This window comes from Triturus cristatus, chromosome 3_1 (assembly GCF_964204655.1).
Source record: "Triturus cristatus chromosome 3_1, aTriCri1.1, whole genome shotgun sequence".
Lineage (NCBI taxonomy): Eukaryota > Metazoa > Chordata > Amphibia > Caudata > Salamandridae > Triturus > Triturus cristatus.
In genome coordinates, this window is record NC_140583.1 from 391,879,548 (window position 1) to 391,904,576 (window position 25,029).

A 25,029-nucleotide genomic window follows, 5' to 3' on the forward strand; every position below is an offset into this window, starting at 1 on the left:
CATACTCTCCCCACCCCATGTGCAAATTGTGCCCGAAGGGCACCATTTGTGCATGGCATATGACACATGTGAAAAATTAAAATATTACCTTTCACAACGAAGCGCATTATATGTCCTCCATGTGCGCACGGTGCGCGAAGCGCATCGTGTGTACATGGCCCATCTAGCGTAACGTGGGCACGCGGTGCGCGCAGCGCACCGCGTGCCCACCGTGCGTGCACGGAACGAACTGCGTTAAGTGGGCGCGCACGCCACGAATGGGCGCGCACGCCGCGAAGCGCATCGTGCGTACATGGCCCATCTAGCGTAACGTGGGCACGCGGTGCGCTACGCGCACCGCGTGCCCACCGTGCGTGCACGGCACTAACTGCGTAAAGTGGGCGCGCGGTGCGCGATGCGCACCGCGTGCTCACTGTGCGCGCACGGAACGAACTGCGTTAAGTGGGCGTGCACGCCACGAATGGCGTAAAGTAACTTAGTATTTAAAAAACCGTACAAATTCACTGAAAAAACCATAGGTTTCACACACGTTATAGTTAGGAATTAGCATTTAAAAAACCTTGCAAATTCACTGAAAAAACCATAGGTTTCACACATGTTATAGTTAGCGGAAATTTTACTGATAAAAAACCAATGAAATTCCCCTGTTATAGTTAGTGCAGGCAACTATAACTCACGCGACCGCAATCTTCTGCTGATGACATATGTGTCTTTATGAAAAAAAAATATTTGTAATATATGTATAGCTAAAAATTTATGCAAGAAGACATGGGCAAATAAGTGTCTAAATACAGTATTAGCATCAGCAGAGGATTGCGGTCGCGTGAGTTATAGTTGCCTGCACTAACTGTAACAGGGGAATTTCATTGGTTTTTTATCAGTAAAATTTCCGCTAACTATAACATGTGTGAAACCTGTGGTTTTTTCAGTGAATTTATATATATATATATATATATATTACTGCTCCACTGCATTTTTAATCAGGAATCACTCTCAAACGGGTGCCGGCGTCGCTGAGGTGCACCGCGAAATATCTCCAAGCTCCACTGGTCGTAGTTTTATGGGTATCGTTGCAGAAAATCTTTATTGCCTCAAGCAACAAACAAACGCGTTTCGGCGTAGCGCGTTCGTCAGTGTTACTGACATTCGCGCCGTGGCATAATTTAATAGCCTGATCAATTACATTGTCATTGAAGTCTGACTAGAAATTAGACCCTGTTCATGGATGTCATCTTAACCTAATCACCATATCTTTGCACACAGTTTAAAATCACAATTGTTCATTGTATGTCTGCCTTAAATGCATAAAGCTTCAAATGCTAATACAAGGGTTTTGCTGTATATCGGCTTTAACTTACAATTTATCGTTATTTTACAACAATTATAACAGGCATATTTTTGCCGTGTATCGACATGCTGTGAACATAATACATTCAGCCGTGTATCGGCTTTTATAAACCAAAGTGGAATCTGAAAAAAGTCCTGATTCACAAACAAGTTATATATACTAACATCATAACATTTAAACAAATTTTGCGCATTATTAAGCCGTATATCGGGTTATGTACCAATCTAAACTCATAGGTGTACTGCCAGCTCTTCCCCGCTATTCAGACCCCATGGATGCTTGGTTTGAAGATCGATTATGTAGCGGGACTCTAATCTACCTAATTTCAGGATTCTATCCACAGCTCGTACATTATTAGTTACACAGTCTAAACCAAAATATTCCACCAGATCCCTATCGCTATGATGCATAACAGCGAAGTGTCTGGCTACTGGATAGGATTAGTATTTTTTCGCAATGGCCCACATGTGTTCTAAAATGCGGACCTTAACTGGGTGTATGGTGCTGCCTATGTATCTCAACCCGCAAGGACACACTAAACAATAGACTACATGTGAGGTGTTGCAGGTTATGAATTTGGATATTTTCTCTGCTTTTTAATATCGGGAATCTCATACCCCAGGACTCTCTTGCTTTTACTGCACGCTTTCCACTTTCCACATGGAATGAAACCTCTCATATCTCTTATGGTATCTGATTTATGTGTGTCCTTACTTTGATGACTTTGCACTAGCGTATCTTTTATAGATCTTGCTTTTCTGAAGGTTATCAGTGGGGATCTGGCTGTATCCTGGCTGATGACTGCAACCATTTTAAGGATGTGCCAGTTCTTTTTCAGAATTTTTCTAAGGGCATTTGCGCCATCCGAATATGTAGTGATCATTCTGAATTTACCCCGATTGGTGTCCTTTCTAATATTTTTTAGTTTCTGATCTTCAATGAGTTTTTGTCTAGGAATTGCTCTGACCTTATTCAGTGTGCCTTCTAGAAGTGGGGTATCATATCCTCGTTTGCTGAACCTCATGATACAATCGTGCACTGCCACTTCGAAATCACAATTCCTGGAGCTATTCCTTTTTAAAAACAACAGTTGATGGACAGAATGCAGAACAATGTCATACATTCACCCCAGTACAGAGATCTGGGCCTAAATCCATCGTTTTTTTGCTCACCATGCCGTTCCAGTTTGAACCCAGCCATATGCAAATCAGTCTTGACCCTGTGCCTCATGGGAACAGTCCAGCCCGAACTGCCAAGCCTGGTCCTCCCTGGACTGGAAACAAGCATCCTAGGACCGGTTTTGGGGTTTCACCCCTCTTCAGCCAGGATACCTGATTCCTTTTTAGCCTCAAGAGTTCGCCATATGGGATACTTTGTATTAGCTTTGGCGGATGACTGCTCAAAGCATGAAGGGTTGAATTCCCAGCAGTAGGCTTTCTATACAATGCTGTATTTATTTTGTCATCTGCTATGAATATCCTCAGGTCGAGGTAGTTCACTGCCACTGAACTAACCTCCCCGGAGAATATTAGATTCAAGGTGTTATCATTTAACATTTTTATGTATTCTTGAGCAGATGTTGCAGTGCCATTCCAAACTAAAAACAAATTGTCTATATACCTATGCCAGACTACGACTTCTCCTTGTCCTTTATCGCCATGATATGCACTGGGCAACCGCTCCTCCCACCAACCTACGAATACATTCATATAGCTGGGGGCAAAACAAGTGCCCATGGCAGTCCCGGAGATCTGTTTGTAGAAATCATCCTTAAAGAGAAAGATTTTGTTTGTTAGACAGAATTCTGTGAACTCTAACAACACCAGGTTGTGCTCAGCATATATATATATATATATATATATATAGTCACTGAAAAAACCATAGGTTTCAGGGGTGTTATAGTTAGCTGGCCATTCCCCTCGTACAAAACCCTAGAAATTCCCCTGTTATAGTTAGTTCAGCTAACTATAACTCGCGCCCCCGCAGTGCACTGCTGATGACGTCACATATTACACCAAACATGATATGGTCAGTGACATCACTGATGACATCACTGATGACATCTCAAATGACATCACTGATGACATCACTGATGAGGTCATCCATGTGATAAATTAGTGCATCTTCTCACACCCTAATATAACCTTTGATACACCGACTCAAAATTTCAGATGGCCATTTTGACAACCATAGATACTCCAATACCAATAACTACTCACCCACTCATTGACGTTTAGGTCTACATACATCTCCACTCACTCACCTGTACAGTCACTCATACTTACAGTCACTCTGTGCATTTATACACCTATATAGACACTCACACACCGCCAATCATCCATTGAGGTACTGACACATCTAGTCAGTCATGCAATTAATTAATCACAGTAAAATGTACTCACCTATACAGTTAAAAACATTCAAGTTCACTTACTCATAAAAATACTAACAAATTATGTGTCTTCCTGCAGAAAAACAAACCGCACATGACACAGATATCCTTGCACTATGGCGCATACAGCCACTCCCAAAATCACACACTCTCACATATAGATAGTTATATACTCTTACACACATATACACTGCGTTTCACATATGTAGTTACTGACACATGTACAACTGAGATATACATTCGATCACTAACACACCCATACATACACTCACCCAACCATACAGTCCATCACAGATGCACTCTTAAAAACATGCACCCACTGAATCACCCACTCACACATCTATGCATAGAGTCACACACACCCTACCCACACAAACACTCAGGCACCTATACAGATACTCAGACAACCAATCAATAACCCATATAGACACTCATATAGCTATTCACAAAACCATGCAGCCACTTATACACCAACACACAGACACATACAGACATTCACACAGTTTAGTCACTAGTCTGCAGTAAGATACATTTAATGACTCACTTATAGACTCAGTTACGCACCTAGAAAATCATCCATTCACACACTTGTGCACCCACTTATTTTTCAACAGGCCTTTCCCTATATATATTAAACATAATAAAACTGTTCAGAAACGCATACTCAATGGATGATGTCATCAGTGATGTCATCAGTGATGTCATTTGAGATGTCATCAGTGATGTCACTGACCATGTCATGAGTGATGTAATATGTGACGTCATCAGCAGTGCATTGCGGGGGCGCGAGTTATAGTTAGCTGAACTAACTATAACAGGGGAATTTCTAGGGTTTTGTACAAAGGAAATGTCCAGCTAAATATAACACCCCTGAAACCTATGTTTTTTTCAGTGAATTTCTAAGGTTTTTTAAATGCCAATTCCTAACTATAACGCCCCTGAAACCTTTGGTTTTTCAGTGAATTTCAAAGGTTTTTTAAATGCCAATTCCTAACTATAACGTGCATGAAACCTATGGTTTTTTCAGTGAATTTCAAAGGTTTTTTAAATGCTAATTCCTATCTATAACTTATCTCTGAATATATCATGAAAAGCATTCTTTTTTAAAAGTAGGGTGCACATTAGTTTTGTGGAAAAGCTTCTTTGTGATTGGTTAAGAAAAAGCAGTTTCAACGTGGAGTACATATCATAGGATAAAATTTGCTCAGCTCAACCACACCTGCTACTTGCATTTGGAAGGCACTGTTCGAACTTAAAACAATCGTCAACTTTTAACCTGCACGTGTCGTTAAATGTTCAAGAAAATGTTACAAAAAAATATCGTAAAGTTTTAAAACATTTATGAACTTTTAACCTGCACGTATTGTAGAATGTTCTAGAAAGTGTGTTGATAGCATACATTGCACTTCTGACTTCTATTTGTTGTTGAATATTAAAAAAAAGGGTTCATATGGAAAATTAAAAAGAAACCAATAGAGGAGTTTTGAAACCTAAAAGAATCAAGGAACTATTGTAATTTATTCTTTACATGTATTTATGTGTGCGGCAACAAAATGATAGACACAACAGCACTAGGAAGAGGAAGAAGCAGGGAGTGGGGGGAGGGAGGGAGATGGGCAGAATGGCACACATGCACAATTAAGTACAACACACATATAGACTAACAATGGCCAAAATGAAACACACCAACAAGGAGCACAAGTCACACAACCTGCCAACATCACACCACTGAACGAGCATAGAAGTGAAAACCACGCTGCATTCATACAGGATGTGTACAAAGGCCAGTCGTTGGTGTTGTGGGATGTCTGCGACCGTGGTCATCATGGATGAGATGCCCAGCATGTGGCACATGGTCAAGTTCACTGTGCGTTATGTTGCCAAACGGCTGCTCCTCCCTCCCACGAGCCCCCACACTTTTGTACGGTGAGCTGTTGTATCTCGTGCACTCGTTCGGCATGCCATTGTAATGCCTCTTTGCGCATGTCCTGCTACATTCCAACTACAACATCACAGTGCCGTTTGGAGGTGGTGCATGCCACTTTACAACATCGACTGCTACGGCTCTTGTAACAGGCCACACCAGAACACAGAGACACACTTACCGCACTTCCTGTACACGGACATGTCTGAGACACTCCGTTCCCCTTGCCGGATAGGCACACCCCTGCACTGACCTGTGAGCGACAGACCAGCACACGCCAGTTGTGCATGCAGGAGGATGCGTACGTAGCTACACATCCAGGCTCACTGCCAACGCTGAGGTGACAGCACACTGTGATGTTGCAGGGCTCGTGCCTATCATGCTAAGACAATGACCACAGGGACACACTTACTAAGATGTGGGTTTGGGGGGCATTGGCGGTCCTGGAGTTGTTGAGATGAGTCTTCTGGCCCTCATGGGTATCCCTGTATCATGCTCATTGACTCTATGGCACCTGTGGTTGTTCTGGTGTGGCTCTTGGCTGTGTTCCCTTTCATGGTGCAGGTAGTTGTCCTGCTTAACACCAGCAGAAAGCAGGTGTAAAATCCCCGGTGCTAACGTGTCTTATCGCCGGAATTTGTTTCGCATTGCAATTGGTGTGAAAGTTGTGATGTGATTTTTTTCGTGTGCACAACAATATACAAACTGAGCAGTGTATCTCGTCAAGATCCAGCACGTGACACACTATTCCCAATCAATATAAATACAATGAAATTTCTTAATAGATTTTGTTTGTACACTGTAAGTGCAGCCAATACCTCAGTGCAATAAAATACAGGATTTAAGTATTTAGAATAAATCGCAAAGGTGCACCTCGTGTCTTTTTGCACGGGAACGGCTACTCTCCAGTACATTATCAGCACTTTAACGGAAGTAAAGTTGAGATAAATCTAACACACTATTCAGAAGTTGGTGCAAACTGCAGATATCACCAGTATTCCAGCGATAAGTGCCCCAAAATTTAACACCATGGTGCACTCCATCAAATAACAGTAATAAGAACAAGAGAGTCACACAGCAATTAAGAGAACAACCAAAAACATTATTAATTGTTTTTTTCAAACTTTATTTTTTATATTAATAAATATATAAACGACAAACTATTTTCAAACTTTATTTTTTTATTAACATAAATATAAACAATAAACTAATAAACAAAATGTAACAACAATAATACAAAACAACAAGGCGTAACTCTCCTGTGGGAACCACGGATGTCGATGACAGACCTGGAAAATCAGAAAGATTGTTAAAAAAAACCCAACATGGTATTCTCAACAAAATATCACAAGAAACAAATCACAGATATATAAAATGCATACATCTAACAAAATTTTATAAGTTTAACTTACAAAAACTGTAAATGTTGCCGCTTTTAAATATTTACCGAATCTGAGGACATTTTTTTGCAGAAGGCACCACGCCCCCAACGTTTTTCTTCAGTGGTGATGAAATTGTTAACTTTTTCCAAGGGGCAAACAAAGACCAATGCCACCTTCTTCATTCAAAAGATTTGCCAAAGAGTTCTGTTACGAGGGGATCCTAACAAAAAATACTCGTGCGGCACAGCAAGTATGATGAAACACCTAAGGACCCTTCATCCAAACAATCTTGCACGAGAAGAGTGCAAACAGATGAGAAACACTCCTGTTCTGTATCTGTAAAAAAGAATCACAAATAAATGTATATTAATAACTTACAAATTTATACTATTCCATTACTGTACAAACACATTTTATATAAAAACTGACTAAGAAACTATAGCCCTGAACCACAAGTGTGACGATCGTTAAAACACTACATGCATAGTGCATACTACTTTGAAGCAGTTCATGCCCTAAAGCCTACCTCACTAAAAGACTACATGCTAACTGACTAAATGATTACAGTACTATAAGGAGACACACTGGGTGAGTGACAGGGTGTTTGCTAGAAGAGTATGAATACTAACTAGGGAATTGAAGGTGTGAAACACAACTGTGTAGGTGGTTGGAGGACTGCATCCATACTGCATAGGCATTTAAAGCAGTCCATGTGCTAAGGCCTGGCTCACCGCATGACTACTTGGGTACTGACTGAATGATTAGAGTACAGCAAGGAGAGTGCCTAGGTGAATTTATAAGTGCTAGGCTTTTCGCGCAGGGAATGGATTAGTACTTGGTACTGGATGGGTCACTAGAGTAGTGCAAAGGCAGTCACAAGTGCTGGACTGTATGGATACTGACTAGGAAATTGAAAGTGTGAAAGACAAGTGTCTAGGTGGTTAGAAGACTGCATGCATAGTGCATAGGGGTTTGAAGCAGTCCATGTGCTAAGGCCTGGCTCAGTGTATGAACACTTAGGCACTGACTGAATGATTAGAGTACTGCAAAGATAGTATCTTGGTGAATTTATAAGTGTTTGGGTTTTAGCACAGTGAATGGATTAGTACATGCTGTTGAATGGGTCTCTAGAGGACTGCAAAGGAAGTGACAGGATGTTTCCTGGAAGTGTATGGATACTGACTAGGGAATTGAAGGTGTAAAAGACAAGTGTATAGTATGTTAGAACACTACATACATACTGCATAGACATTTGAAGCAGTCTATTTGGTACTTAGAAACTGACTAAATAATCAGACTACTTCTAGGACAGTGCTTAGGTAAAACCTTTAAATTTTCAGTTCTGCCACAGTGAACAGAATAGTACATGGTACTGCACCTTAGTGTCAAACCCTGACTCATTTTATCAATGGATAAGCAAAGACTAGCTTCTAATGCTACTAAAACTTGACAATATGAGAGGTTTTAAATTAGTTATCTGTCAGCAAATACACGATGTTACCAAATGCTTCTCTCACAGTGGTTCTCAAATGCACACAGACTCACAGTGTGTTTCTAGACAACAGCCACTATACCTAGGAGTTTACCAAAAATCATTCACTACGTTGGAAGTGGTAAGCGAACTGCACACGATCTTCATATTTCAGGACTGCACTTTTATGTCAAAGCCTGACTCGTATAATCAAAGCATAAGCAAAGACTGGCTTCTAATGCTACTAAAACTTAACATCATGACCGGTTTTAAAACAGGTATATGTCAGCAAATACACAATGTTACCAAATGCTTCTCTCACAATCCTTACCCAAATGCACACAGACTCACAGTGTGATTTTAGACAAGCAACACTATCCTAGGAGTTTACCAAAACTCATTCACTACTCTGGAAGAGTTAATGGTACTGCACACAATCTACATATTTAAGTACACCACATCAGTGTCAAAGCATGCCTCATTTAATCAACGCATAAGCAAAGACTGGTTTCTAATCCTACTAAAACTTCACAACATGACAGGTTTTAAAACAGTTATCTGTCAGCAAATACATGATGTTACCAAATGCTTCTCTCACAGTGATCCCAAATACACACTAACTCACAGTGTGATTCTAGACAAGCACCACTATCCCTATGAGTTTACCAAAACTCATTCACTACAGTGCAAGTGGTAAGGAAACTGCACACAATCTACATATTTCACAACTGCAATTTACTGTCAATGCCTGACTCATATAATGAAAGCATAAGCCATAACTGTCTTCTAATGCTACTAAAAGTTGACAACATGACATGTTTTACAACACTTATCTGTCAGCAAATACACAATGTTACCAAACACTTCTCTCACAGTGGTTCCCAAATGCACATTCTTTAATTTCTGGTATTCAAGGTCATCATGAAGAGTTTGAGTATGTTTTCGCCATGATTGATGTGTAATAATGTCTTTGCGTATTAGCAAACCTCTGTCAGTGCTTGTGGCAGAAATGATCTGTTGCACCGATATGACAGCAGCTGTACTGGATTTTAGAAGTTAATATAAGCATCAGCCGTTTCAGAGGTAGTGCCATGACACTGTATTGGCACACGTGGGAAGTAGCCAGCAGGGTTTTGATCTTTTCCTGGACGATGCAAAATGGTACAGTCATGCTACTGTAGTCGCAACCCTCACCTCCAATCGCATCTTGACTTTAGGATTACCGAAAATGGTGAGCAATGGTTGGCGGTCAGTGATAACTGTGAAATGCTTTCCATATAGGAACACAAAAAAATATTCAGACGCCCACACCACAGCAAGGCTTTGCTTTTTCAGATTGTGAATAGGCACATTCCATCAATGACAAACTGGGTCTGGCATAAGCCACAATGTGCCTTGGGGCATTGGGATGTCCAGAGCACTTTGCAAGGGAGACTTGGTTTGCATCAACAACAACCTCCTTTTGCAATTTCAGATCAAAGTATGCTATTTCAGTGGCATTTTCAATTCCATGCTTGATTTTCTTGAAGCTTTGCTCGCATTCACTTAACCAAATGAAATGACCCATTTCAATGTTCAAGTCTCAATGAGGCACTTACAATGGAAAAGTCAGATATATACCTTGATAAGTAACTGGCCTTACCAAGGATGGATCGCAGCATAGTTGCATCTTGTGGAGGAGAAATGAATGTTAAGGCTTGTATTTTATTTGGAAAGATATGATCAGAGAACTTGAGTTTGGTTCTATGAAACTCACACTTAGCCACATTTAAAGTGAGACCTGCATCAGCAAGTATACAACACACTTATGTAAGAGCTTTATCATGTTCCTTTCGTGTGGCACCAAAAACTAGTGTGTCATCACTGTAATTGAAAGCATTTGTGAGTGACTGTATTATGCGACGAATAACATCCTGAAAATTGCTGCAGCTGATGACACTCCGAAACTTAGCCTTTTATATGTAAAAAAAGCAACATGAGTCGAAAAAGTAGAAATGTGCCTGCGATTTTCTTCTAGTTCGAGCTGGTGTTAGCCTTTGTTCAAATCAAAGCAGGAAAGAATTTTGCGCCACTCAGCTGCGTAATCAGTCAGCAACGTGCAGACCTGGATGTCGTTCTCTTTAGATCGCTTTGTTCGCTCGACGCATATCAACGCAGATGTGCACAGCTCCTCCACTATCTTTTTTCAGCACTACCACTATGGGTTATACCCATGGTTTCAAACTAGTGGAACGCTCAATGATGTTGTGCTTTAATGGTGTCTCAAGCTATTTTTAACTGCCTCTTGTAAATTAAATGCAATTCCACAATGTTGTTGAGCAACAGTACGGATGTCTTCATTTATGTGAAGTGGCACATGAAACAAGAATGGAAAACTAATTCACTCTGTCATGATAGACATTGTCATTGTAGTTTACAGAAATCAGCCCCATGTCAGCAGCAGTACTGAAACTGAGTAAACATGCACTCAAAGTGCCTGGCAAGACATGAATTGGAACTTGTAATTTCGTCTTTTTGTGCTTCACAGTTGCTATGAATGAACCATTACTTTGCAGTGGCTTCGAAGCATCCCACGTACAAACTTTGGTTCTCGACTGGGTTGAACAGTGCACTGGAGACCGTTCATTGCACTTTTCTCCTGGCATGTTTATTGGCGCGCCACTCTCTATGATAAAAGGCATGGAGTACCCATTCACCTTCAGTTTGATCTTGGGACAGTTTTCAAATGAATTTCGCACTTTCACTTATCGATCTAGCTTTGACCGGCATACTTCCTTGCAAGAAGTTATTCCTATATGTGCATATAGTCCAGTAGTCAACATTGACATTGCACACCCATTTTACTCACTGTCGGTCGACAATGATGGTGACAAACTTTTAGATGAAGAATTTGATGACAATTAATGTCGTTCAGTTTCTACTTGCTTCAGCTGATGTTGAGGCTTGCCCTCATGAGCGTGGTTGGAACGTCTCTGTAACTTTCTGGGATCCTTTTTGTTTTCTCGACATGACATACTTGATCTTTCCTCCATTTTGTTTTCTTGACATGACACACTTGATCTTTCCCTCGCTTTGCAAACAGTTGCAAAATTGTTCTCTTTCCCACAGCTTTTGCATATCTGTTCAATAGTGGAACATTTACTTTCATGTGGAAAGGAAAATCAACATTGAAAGCACAACTTCTTTTTCTTTGGAGACATTATGTTCTGGCCTTCTACCTTGTTTCACCAGCTTTTTGCATTTCCTGACTGAAAATATACCTTCCGTAGTAGAAATTCAGCATTGGATTTAACTTGGTGTTTAACGCCTCTTTGAATTGGCGGTACACATCTTTATCAACTTGTGGTATTTTCCCTATCACTTCTGTTACTTCTTCACCAGCTAAATTCTTTAGATATTTACTGATCTTTTTGTCATGGGCTTCTTCTAGCACATCAATGAAATCATTGAAGGTTACCATCCAGGCATTCCATCTGTCACCAATATTTAGCTTTTTGGTGGTATCGAAGAAAGGCGGTGGTTTTAGGAATGCTGCAGCATCATAACCTGTGGAACTTTCTGCTGTCAGGAGCGGATCTTGCTCCGGCACCGTCTACTGCCCGCTTATACCGGCACCTACATCATGCACTTGGTCGCCACGCACGCTCTCTGGTTGTGAGAGCCTGTCATCTTCTTTGGATGTCCGTAGCGGCTTTGTTTCTTGCAAGGGTTCTTCACTCTTCTCACCTTTTTGCATTGTTCCTGGTTTCTACTGCCCATAGCATTTCATTGCGTCAGAAATGTTTTTGCTTTTATCGCTTTCTTGCAATTGGCTATCACTGCCCATAAGCGCTTCTCTGCCCCTGGTTGTCACTCTCTCTAGCCTTGTCATACTGTATGAATGACTGCTCTGTGTTAGGCTATGGTGCATTATCTCTTGTCTTGACTTTCTCAGAAAATTTCTAGTCGATGATAATCAAACTTTCTGTAAGACCATCACGTTTTTCACTGCCTTGCATTGGCTGGAGTGGTGCTTTGGCTCCACACACACCAACTGTCGATTTTCACTTTGGCTGAGGCACACATGGCACATGTGAGCAGTTTGCTGGACCACAGCAAACGCTCCGGGAGAGCATTCTTTGTTCTTCGGGTCACTGGGTTTACATAATCCCTTATCTTGTCGGAAGTTGTAGCGTCCTCCCCAGCCTGGGTGCTGGCAAATGATCACATCACATATAGAGCTTGGCAATACACGTCTTTATTCCTCAGCGTGTAACTGTTAACTGAACGTTCTACATCATGAATTCTATCACCCACGTACTTAAGTCACTCTTCTACGGAGTCCATGAGAAACCCCAAAGGTTCCGGTTATCTCTAACTCATAAGACACTACAAGTGTGATTGCACTAAAAGGGCACTTTCCCATAAATGTTTGTATTTCTGCTTTTAAAGAATGTATTGTGTCCTAGGTATGTATTTTTCTGAGAGAGTATTTTCTAAATTGTAGGTGCTCTACAAGATGGGCAGAAAATGTATTCTTAATAACCACAAGTACCTATTTCCAGCATTGCAAATCTAACATGTATAAGGGGGTATCTGTTGTAAAACAAATAAACTGTAGACAAAACAGGCCTTTAGTTTGAAAAAAGAAAGACATGCACAGGCGTCTTTAAGTCCATCACTCCTGCTTTACTCCGAATCAAGATTACAGAAGTGATTGATTCATACAAGAACACTTTGAGGACATGCATTTTTTTGAACTGGCACCTACAATGAAAACAGTGGATGGCATATTTGCATGGTAAACCGCTAAACTCCATTACTGAGGCCTGACACTTGTATTCCTGTCATGTTCAGCCATTCAGAAAACAATTCCGCATAGCACACCATAGTGCCTTATCCTTATATCTTCAAATAGTTTGGCAATAGCAAGATAAACCTAAAAAGAGCTGGGATTAGCACTGGTGTATGAAGACCATATAAGTAGTTCTACTGCATGCACCCAAAAAACAGTTAGAGCAAACTTTTATATTTAAGCCACAAATATCTGTAAATTCAGTACAATAGTTGGGAAGATAAACTGAAAATGTAGTCTCTAATCTAAAAATAGTTGTAATAGGCGAGGAAATGATGGTAGAACAGGGCGTACCGTGCTGCCCGGCTGAGTAAACGCTTGGTGTTTACTTGCAAGGCAGGGTTTTGATAAAGTAGATCCTAGCTTGGCAGGCTGCATTTACCCATGGAGGCGACCAGAGCAGCAGCAAAGGTCCACGTAGAACAAACGTGTCTTAGTCATAAACGTATCTTTTTGCATGACAAAGAATGCTCATTCTTACACAAAGGAGAAGAAAGTGCACGTGAGGGATCCGATCGTTTATGTGATACTGCTGACCTGCCCACGACCGAGGCATGCTTGTAAGTATGTGTGGTGTATTGTGAAGTGTTGCAATGCAAATATTCGGTATTGGACTTCATGCAATAGCTGACGTTCTATTTGTATAGTGTGAATGTTATTTTATTATAGAAATAGATCACTTTAGTTGACTAAATAAGTACCATCTAAGCAGTACACCGCTAGCTTATATGAAGCATATCTTTAGAGTAATATTACCTAATCATTATTTTATATTTGTTTCTTAACTCTAAACACAAGCAGAATAAAGAGAAATTAAAGAAGATATCTTATACACGTTTTCGTATCTATTTGCTTGTTTGAATATTTTAAAATCGTAGGGCCCCATTCTCAAACAGTGGGTGTGACCTATTCTTGCAGTACTCCTTGCTTACTCCTGAATTTCAAGGGTTAGCAAAGGGTGGAGTGCTCCTGGCTTACTCCTGAGATTCAGGAGTACAGCAATAGGAGGTCACAGCAAAATCTTGGTAAATCGAGCCAACAACCGTCCTAATGAAGCAGGGTGGTACAATATTTATTTCAGACTCTTAAATACTGAACATTCAAGGAAAGCAAATGTGTCGTTTCTTTTTTTTACTTAAACCTCTAAATGCTTTGCAGTGACGTAGGCTTGTGGTATACCTCAGTGTAGCCATTATTGCAAGAGAGTTGATGTAGGAAAATTATTTTTATTCCATGTTCTTGTGTGTATTATGTATATGCATTTACCAGTATTTATGATTTTTTAAACTACATAAGTAGATCGATGCTTTAGTTACGGTATAAAAAAAGTTACTACTGAAACCTCATGTTCTAGATGTTATTTACTTAACAGAAAGACAATATCCGCTTTAAAAAACAGCCTACTCCCTGGATCAGTGGAGGAGGAGCATCGCCCCACTGCTCCCAGAGCCATGTAAAAATATAAAATGATAATAACAGAAGTTATTTCTGTTAATATCATTTTATGTATTTTTTTCTGGCCAGGTTGGGTGGGGCTGGACTTCCATGACATCCGGTAGGAGGAGTGGTTGCTGCAAACTCCAAAGTGCTCATGACTACTTGGACGGCCCCCTCGGGTCGCCCCAAGCAGTCATGCACACTTTTCATGTTCCTCACCAGGCTGCATTATACAGCCTGGTGAAAAACATGCAAACCCTCCCAGGTCCCGTCTGAGCACCGAGCTACGGCGCTCAGACCAATCACAACGGTGCGTTGTGATTAGTCAGGGGAGGGAGTCTGCGAGCTACCTGGTTCCAGAGGGACTACACCACAGAGAAGAGGCGGCTGCGGACATTTGGAATATTTTTTGTTTTTAAATGAGAATTGGTGTTTTATACCAGACGAATAGCCATGAACAGGACCACCTGAACTGTATGATTTTGCAGCATTTCCTGTATGAATTTTATTAGACACCAATTATGCAAAAAACATGTTTGCTGCTCTTGCAACAATCATCTGTGTAATTTACAGATCACCTGACTGCTGGTTGAAGGAAATGGAATCATTTCTTAAGATGTTCATACGACCATGACTAGCACACTTTAAAGAAGCTAATAGTAAATATGAGCATGTATAGATTCTGCACTGGGCTACAGTGTTCTTCCTTCATCAAACTTCTCTGGATCACATTGCACAGCCCGAAGCTGATATATAATTCAGCCCTGTGTCATACTATATTTTACATCTCGGTATCCCACTGCACATACCGTTCTGCCTTAAAAAGTAAAGTTTAATGTTCTGCATGGTGTGACACTGCACTACACCGTGCATACTCCACTATGCTATACAGTGTTACTGCATATAATGGCATAAGTGTACTGGATCATAGTTACAATTGAGAGAGACCCACTCCCAATTTTATTGAGTCCATGACTTCTGAAGAATGAACTTGAAAACAGTCTTTTCATTCAAGTCAAAAGTTTAAATCCAGTTTTCAACCGAATGGAGCCAGCACAAGTCGAATGCAGCAGTACAGGCATGACTGCGTCCTATATGCTAGCCGTTTAAGTTCAAGCTATATGTAAAGTAAGCATAAAGTATCTATCCAAATGACCAGATATTGCATTCATTCGGTGAAGATAATTCCCACAGCAAAACAATATTGTGATTGCTTCCTTGAATAGGGCTGGCGATTCACAAAGGTAGGCTATTAGTCTCAACATATATATTCAGGTATAGGTCCAGCCTTGTAACAATTGCCCAACAGATTCCTAACATTTTTAAGACAAATTTATTATCAATGGATGACAACACTTACCCCATATTCGGAGGCAAGCGTGCGTGTAGCTAAACACAAATGGTGGAAGTAGGTTCCTGGCGGGTGGCATAATGGTTACCCTCATTATATGATCATACTGAAAGCAACACTTGTGGACCAGAAAAGTAATTAAACAGGAGAAACAACTAGAAAGAATAATTTGTAAAGCGTATGGCCTAATCTGGTTGCTATTTTAGTATTGCGAATACGGGTTTGTGGATTCCCTATTCATTAAAAAACAATCTTCGTAGCAGGGCTATACCGGCTATTTAAGTCCCGCTGTCTTGTTAAAGTCCCTCGCCTTCGGCTCCGGCCATTAATGCTGCAGCGGGCCTTTAATAGCCGGTATAGCCTGCTACGGCGGGCTATACGGCTATATTAGAACATTGGAATGTTAGAAGCTCCATTAAAAACAATGGAGTAGCTCCGGGCTTATAATGGCTGGTATAAGCCCAGAGCTCCAACATTCCAATGCTTCTTCGTTTATAGCTCTGGCTGTGAACAAAGGCTTCAAGGAGCCTGAGGTAATTTCAATCCCCTCGCGCTCCCTAAAGCCTTTGTTTAATTTGTTAGAGCATTCTGCCCTCTAGTGGCAGAATGTTCTAATACCCTTATAGTCTTCTTACCTGGGCTACACTGGCTATTAAAGTCCCGCTGGCTTGTTAAAGTCCCTCTCCTTTGGCTCGGGCCTTTAACACTGCAGCGGGCCTTTAAAAGCCGGTATAGCCCGCTACAGTGGGCTATAAGGCTATTAGAACATTGGAATGTTAAGACCAACATTGAAGACAATGGAGTGGCTCCTGGCTTATAATGGTTGGTATAAGCCGTGTGCTCCAACATTCCAGTGTTTGTGTTTATGTTTTTCCCTTTTTAATTTAGAACATCTACCCTTATTGGTTGGAAAGTTCTAATAGCCTTACAAACCTTCTGCCTTAGGCTATACCGCAAACTAGTTATAGGCCCTCGCCTGTGGCTCTGGGTTCTAACTGGGGTTCAGGGCCTTTAACAAACGGTGTCACCCTCACAGTGGGCAATAATGCTATAATAGTGAAGCATAAACTGAAGTTTTCAGCTATCCACAACACAAGTTATTATGCAATAATGGTCCCCATCCTAACATGTGTTATGTGTGTATAAAGCAAGGATTATGGATAAAGTCTCCAGTATGATGTCATCACCTTATTTCTGTTGATATCAAATGTGTATTATTGGAAATACATTAAATTCATCTTACTGTGAGCTAAGCACAAGAGTGTCCACATGTTATCTAACAAGCCAAAACTCAAAACAAAGTGCAGCATGGGAAACAACAGTAAATAAAGTAGACAGCTGGTGTCAAATTTACAGTATTTTCACTACTACACCTATGTGCAAGCCAAGCTAATCACTATGCTTAATCAATTGCATAATACACATCCACAAATCTATTTTAATGTTATGAGCAAAGAGTCATAGGAATGAAGAAATTAATTATGCTTATTTAGTTCCCTCTCTAATGCCCTCAGGTAGCTTATACATCTGGCCTCGAATTGTCTTAAGGCCAGTTATTTATTTCCACCTCTGTTTGCCACATACACACAACTGCCCATCTCCCCTTGTCACCATATACACAGAATGACAGTGCAGGGTTTTGGGTTTCACATAACACTGTATTTTTAAATGAGAGGGGTCAGTAGATTGTAATCACACTGACACAGTAAAAAACAGTCTGGTCCCACTATCCATTCAGAACTACGGTATGCTGCATTCACTGATTTATGTGATGTACCTAGGCCTGGACAGTAGTCTACTTACTTCTGTGAGTGCATGCTTAATGCACCCTCCAGGTAACCGGATAGGTCCTGGAACTCGCATTGTGATGGACAGGCCTGCGCTCACAGTAGATTAGTGTGAAACCAGGACTTGAATAAAAGTCAGGATACCAGTTTCACATGCCGTTGGGCACTCAGGACAGGGGTACATACCTGTTTACCATGGATGGGTGTTGGATGAGGCCCTTTCTGCAGGGTTATCCAAACCTTTTGCTTTTACACTCCTGTTTTCAGACCCCGTTTTTCTTGGCCTTTAGGACTCTGAGCACCTTACCACTGCTAACCAGTGCTAAAGTGCTTGTGCTCTCTCCTTTAAACATGGTAGAACTCGCTTACACCCAATTGGAATATTTAATTGATTTGTAAGTCCCTAGTTAAGTGGTACCACTTTTACCCAGGGCCTGTAAATTATGCTACTAGTGGGCCTGCAGCACTGAGTGTGCCACCAACTTAAGTAGCCGATTAGATATGTCTCAGGCCTGCCTTTGCAGATTTGTGTGCAGTTTTAAACTGCTATTTCGACCTGGCAAAATAAACCTTTTTGCCAGGCCCAAATCTTCTTTTTTAATACATATAAATCCCCCCTAGAGTACTCCCCGTACAGCCCAGAGGGCAGGGTGCAGTGTATTTAAAAAGTTGGACTTGTACTTTTAAATGTTACATGCCCTGTTAGTGAAGAACTACTAAATTTGTTTTTCACTACTGCAAGACCTACCTGCTCCATAGGATGACATTGGGCTACACACCAGGGGCAAAAATTGATTCAGAAAGGATGACTAATTTTATTTTGGAGGTGGATCCCCCCGTCTTTCTGATGGGGGTAGAGCTTTCCTTGAGGGAGAGATAAATAAAGAAGAGATTTCACGTGCAATATCCAGCTTACCATATCATAAGGCCCCCAGGGAGGATGGATTTCCAGCTGAATTTTATCGCTCGGCCAGGCATAATATTATTGATTCTCTGTGTGCTGCATTTCAAGAGGCGCAGATCGTGGGAACTCCCTGGGCCCCCTCTCTAACAAAGCAATAATTGCCGTAGCCCCTAAACCTGGGAAAGACCCCTTGATTTGTGCCAGTTATCATCCTTTTTCACATTTGAATTGTGGTATTAAAATATTTGCTAGTATTTTAGCTTCCCATCTCAGAAAAGTATTATCTTCCCTAATACATCCATCTCAAGTAGGGTTTGTTCCAGGACTTTCCTCCAGGAATCATTTACGTACTTTTGCCCATACACTATGGTCTGCTAAAAATCTATCACATGGTGCATTAGCTTTGTCATTAGATGCCGAAAAGGCGTTCGACCGCATTGCGTGGGAATATCTTTTCAAAGTACTGGTACGTTTTGGACTAGGGGAAAAGTTTATAGTTAAAGTGCGACTACTATATGATAACCTCTCCGCTCAAGTAAACTGTGGAGGTTTTCTATCTGACCCATTCCCAATCCGAAGAGGAACTCGCCAGGGGTGCCCTTTATCCCCACTCCTATTCCTTTTAGCTATGGAATCTCTGGCGGCTACAATTCGCCAATCAGATGAAGTCAAGGGTATACACCTCCCTGCGGGTGAGTCCAAACTTTACTTATATGCTGACGACATACTGCTTACCCTTACTATTCTCTCTTGCTCCCTGCCATCTTTACTGCAAACTATCGATAACCTCTCCTCCTTTTCAGGGTATAAAATTAACTGGGACAAAAGTGAAGCATTACCTGTATCTGATAGAGCTACAAAGGCAGCTATACATGGTTTTCCATTCCACTGGCAGTTCTCACGCCTTAAGTATCTGGGGATTCTGGTAAACAAAGGTATGGAAGGTATGGTTACAGATAACCTGAATCCTCTGATCACCCAAACGCTTCTTATATACCCTAGGTATGCTTCCTCTTCACATTCCCTTGTTCACATTGCGACTTATAGACTCTAAGATAAAAGCCTTTATATGGGGTTCGGCCAAACCGCACTTAGCTGTAGCAAAATTAAAAACTCATCACTCTAATGGAGGTATGAGTCTTCCGTCAATTGAACACTATACTCTAGCATTACAAATCTCTCAATTATCGTATATGCTACCGGGATTTCTGATGTTCCACAATGGGTTCATATAAAACGACACCTCTTATCCTCAGATTCAGGTCTTTTCGCTTTATATGGTACAGGAACTAGTCATCAGAATCCCCAAAATCTAAATGTATTAGCTATACGCAAATCCTGGTAATGGACACACCGCTTATTAGACCTAAGTCCAAACATTCCTGAAAAAGCGCCTATATGGGAGAACACTGGCATTCGCATCAATAGAAAAACATTATCTTGGCACTTATGGAAGCCAGCAGGCATCCAAACCTCAATCAAATTTTTCATAATGGTGAATTTAAACCATATACACAATTAAGAGAGGAATTTGGTCTGCCAATGAATCAATCCTTGAAATATATCCAGCTTCAACAATGCTTGAAAAAGCAACTATTTGTCCCCGTGGGTACTTCAAAATTCACTAATAGTATCGTATTTGAGTACATGGGGCAAACATAAAGGAGTAATATCTGGTCTTTATTAAACTCTTACATTACACCTTTATTCTCAACCTCTCTCCATTCCAAATGGCAAACTCTGCTTTCAATATCTTACTCTAAAGGGGAATGGGAGGAGCTGGTGGAAGAATTAGACAAGGGAACTCGTGAAGCTAGATTAAAATTCTGCCTGTTCAAAATCCTGCATGACTGGCATTGGTCTCCAGTGAAACTGCAGAAAGCTGGATTATTTTCCCATGCTAACTGCTGGAGATGCTCTAATACTAGTTGTGACACAACCCATATTGTATGTGAATGTCTAATGATAGTCTTTCTGTATCTATGTGGGTAAAGTCTTACACTCCTCTATGCCTTTACACCTTCCACTTCAACAGAATATGTCTGTCCTACCGTCATATTAAAAGAAAAAACTCTATTCTTATGCACATAGTTATTGTGGGTCTTCTAACTGCCCCAATCGCTTTTTAACGAGCCTGCTCGAAGGCAGAGGCCCTTCCCAAATGCCCACATTGTTCATGTATAAAAACGATTAAATATATTCTTTTGTTAACGTTTTTTCTGATTTAAAGGGGAAGTGTTCTACACGCTGCATGTACATCCCTTACTCGTGATTTTGGGATAATTCTCCAAAGTTTCACACATAGTTAGAACCTGTATTCATTAACATGCTTACAAAGCGAATAGAAGCTGCACAAATTTGATAACAGCATTCCTCACTTTGCTAATTACCTCTATGTGATTTGTAAATGCATGATGGGAACCACAGTCAAACAGTGAAAGAGCCAATTGTTGAATTAACATCCTCAGACTGAAATCAGTTCACAATTACAGTGGTCGCAGAATTCTCTCGCCAGTGGCTGACCTTTCACGGTGATGGAATTTGAACCTGACCAGTGCTCATCCCTTCAAGAGAGCATCCCGCTTGCCCAGTGTCTCGCAAATGATGTTGATGTAAGCTGGAAGGAACAAATAATGTTTTGGAAACATTTTGACAGCTCATTTATTACTTTCACCTGAGGCTATTTAGATGGTTGGAAATCACTTTCGAGGCCCGTTAGACATCTGTAGAATGTACTGTGTTAAAAGAGGACAATGCAACAATGTGTTGAAGGGCCATAATGCAGTGAGAGTTAACCTCTTTGCACCTCCCTCAGTTCCTCCTCCAAAGAAAATTATTTTTAAAGAATGCAATTCTAAGCGTAAATCATATAAACGGAAAAAAAGACTTGTCAAATTAATTTCATATTTACCTATACTAATTCCCCACTAATCCTGTTTTGGGTTCCAGAGTAGCGTGCTACTCACCGAAAAGTGCTTCAACACCTCATCAGAGGTAGCAAGACCTATATAAATGCAAACCTTTCCCCTCTACTATCCCTCCTTCTCAATCCCAATAACAGCCTAACATCCACCAATCAAATTACTTTCATATCTCACTATACTAATTCACCACTAATCCTTTATGGGTTTCGGAGTAGCATGCTACTCGCTGAAAAAGCGCTTCAACGCCTCGTCTGGGGTAGTAAGTGCTATATAAATGCAAATACAATACAATGTTCGAGGAAGAAAACATCACCCCAACTATGCAGATTGGCTTTCTCTGTCAGATATAGATAAAATCGTAGGCCTGTGTCAAACAAAACAGGTCTATAGATAATGAACTGCATCATTCATTTCCATGTAGAATACCCACACCCTGTTCTAGAAAGCTAAGAGTTAATTATTCTGAAAACAATGATGGTTCATCTTGTGATTTGAAAACATAACCCGTTAAGAGGTGTGGGTAGAGCAGAGGAAAATGTATTGATGTCTATAGGCCCAAAGAAAACTATCACTTATAGCAAAAGAATCACCCTTAAAGGCACTATTGAGCTGTAGGCCCAGGAGGCCGGGAGAAGTGGTGCTCGTTGCTACTGCAGCGGGATGCAGGCCTGGGCTGATGAAACAAACTGACAAGGGACTTGGAAGTATCTATAATGCTCCTCCCATGAAAACCTAGATTGTTTTGTAAGAACCGAGGTAATCACAATTGTGTAAAACATGATTGGCGAACACCTAGCGTCAAGATGCTTAAAGATTGATCCACAGGCCAAGAGTGAGCGTAGGACTCCGTCCACGGTTTCCGTCGGCAGTGTGCAGGCAGAGGAGTGAGGTGGCTGCAGGGAGCAGACACAGGGGCACAGAGGACGGAGTAAGAAATCTGGTGAAAGTTTCTCAAAAACAACCTTTTTACATACTTTCCAAATCGAAACCGTAGTTTTAATTTTACACTGTGATTGTGAGAGACTACAAAGTTAGTGCAGGTCTGCCCTTAGCAGCATAAAGACCCGCAGTATAGATTTTACCTCATGTGATTATCACATTTTACCAGCAGGAACGTGCCAGAGCAGCCACTGACTAGTGTGATCTTTTTCAATAGATGTGTACTTTGGTGTTATGTTGGTAGCTTCTGTAACGTAACAATTGGCACTATTGACCTGGATTAATGTGATTTGCCAGTGTGTGCAGGTTAGCATAAAGTTAGATCTCAAAGGAGTAGTAATCTTCACTTTCAGATAATTGCTGACCCCTAACTGGAGTTTAGATTGTAGATTTAGGAATAGTTTGGGCCCATCACTTTGTAGAATATCCTGGCACTGCAAGAGTCTGAAGAAGAGGTAGAATAGGTCAACACTGCTGCTGAAACCAGAAAGAGGAGTCGCACAGTAGTCTGCCTATTGCAGCCAATGAATGGACAAGAAACTGTGTAGGAATTTGTGTTGTATGAGAAAAGCATGTTTGTAGTACATGATAACCTTATCAACCTAGCAGATCGAGTTTTCTTTGAGGCACTATGGGGAGTGTTCACAAAGGCATTTTGGCCTGAGTAAGATAATACTCCGACAGAATTCTTTTGTGTACTTTTATATGCCTTTGCAAATTTCCCCCCCAAAAATCTTAGCTGGGAATAGTCAGAGGATATTCGTTTACAAATTGAAAGGACTGTGTCCTAATGTACTAATAGGGCGATGGATGATTTGGGGTTCAGTCACACAAATATGTAAGAGTACATAGCATAGAAGAGTTGCAGTTGTGGAAGTAGATGACATACCATATAGTTGATGGAGAGGGCTTGAGGACTGTGTGACTACAGGGTGCGTCCCCCTGCCTTCCATTCGTGGGGCGATCTATGCCCCTCTATTGGGTACCCTGTGAACCTACACTCATTGAGGGCTTGACTTCACATTGCAGGTCCACTTTTTACTGTATTTTCTTATATTTTTTGTTCACCTTGAAGTGTGTTTCAATGTTCAGTTTTTGAGCAAGGGGTAACTACCTAGCAGTGATTGTTGTGGTCTGAAGAATGCCGAGCACCATTATTAGGGCAGAATAGCTGCAGAAACATTTTGACCTGTTGGGAACTGACTTCATTATCAACCTTGAGTTCCCCACTCTATTTTAATATCCCAACCCAGGTATGTAAAGGTTTATTCCCTTCCCTGAGGTTAGGATTTTTAATCCGCACTCACTTATGTGGACTCTTCTAGAAATCCAGTTTTTACTATATACTTTTTTTTTTTTTTACAAAGAGCTCTTGCTTTATGCTGGTGAGCCCACTTGCCCCCTTATAACAGCGATCGGGGAAGCATGACATCTGGGGGTGTGTGTGAAGCCATACTTTCATATTTGTAAAAATGTTTGTTTCTCTTATCTCAGAAGAGAGGCCTACACACCACTACTGTGAGATTCTCCTCCTTTTGACATCCTCACTAATAGCCTTACTGGCGTGAATGTTTGTCATTTCTCGACCATGGCACCCCAGTTTTAGTGTGTGTGGTTACATATAAGAGTATTCATATAGTACTTCTTATTCTACTCTTTAACTCCAGGCCAGCTCGGGATCTTTCCAATAGCCAGCTGCATTGGCTTGTGATTTTTTCATTAACAAAATTTTTTATTCTTTTAAGAAAAGATCGATGCATACATATTTTCGCACATGATAACCAGTAGATCAGTGAATCTGATTAGAATAATATATAAGATCAGGTGAGATGGCTCAGACTGTTAACACTGCCTCAGCGGTCTCATGTGAGCCACAAGTCACATGTGTAGATCTTGTAATGCCAAATCAACTTTCTGCCTTTGGTTTATTTAGAATCATTAAACCATTGCAATTTCTAGCACTTAGGAATGGCAAATGTTTTATATACCATTAGAACATTGGAATGTTGGGAGCTCCATTGAAGACAATGGACACCTCTGTCATGGGTCCAACGGTTATGGGCAGTCCCGCTGACGCGTAGCCGTAGGTGTTGCCCCTCCCCCCCTGATGGAGTCCGTGACGGTGTGTTGAGCGCGGAGAGCGAAGCGGACCGAAAGAAGAGCTCCGCTTGGAAAATTTGTAATTTTTATCTACTTTTCGGCACGGCTGAGGTCTGGTTCGAGACGCGGTTCTGGGCGCAGACGTCTTATCGGACCATGCAGCCTCGGTCGGCCGGTGTTGAAGATGTATGGTGGCTGTTGATGTAATTGTTCAGCCGATTCCGGGTTTTACAGGA

At 41.0% G+C, this 25,029-nt stretch overlaps 1 protein-coding gene across 2 annotated transcripts in view; it reads left to right on the top strand.

Annotated features, from left to right (window-relative positions):
- MYO5C (myosin VC) overlaps positions 1-25,029 on the top strand; it is a 1,024,918-nt gene that overhangs the window by 73,999 nt on the left and 925,890 nt on the right. The window contains exon 1 of one of the 2 annotated variants that reach the window (XM_085644175.1): positions 13,690-13,911. The exons of the other annotated variant lie outside the window; for it this stretch is intronic. Coding sequence (XP_085500301.1) covers positions 13,906-13,911 — 6 coding nt within the window. The 5' untranslated portion in view covers positions 13,690-13,905. Of the gene's footprint in view, positions 1-13,689; positions 13,912-25,029 lie in introns of those variants that run through there. 2 annotated transcript variants of the gene reach the window in all.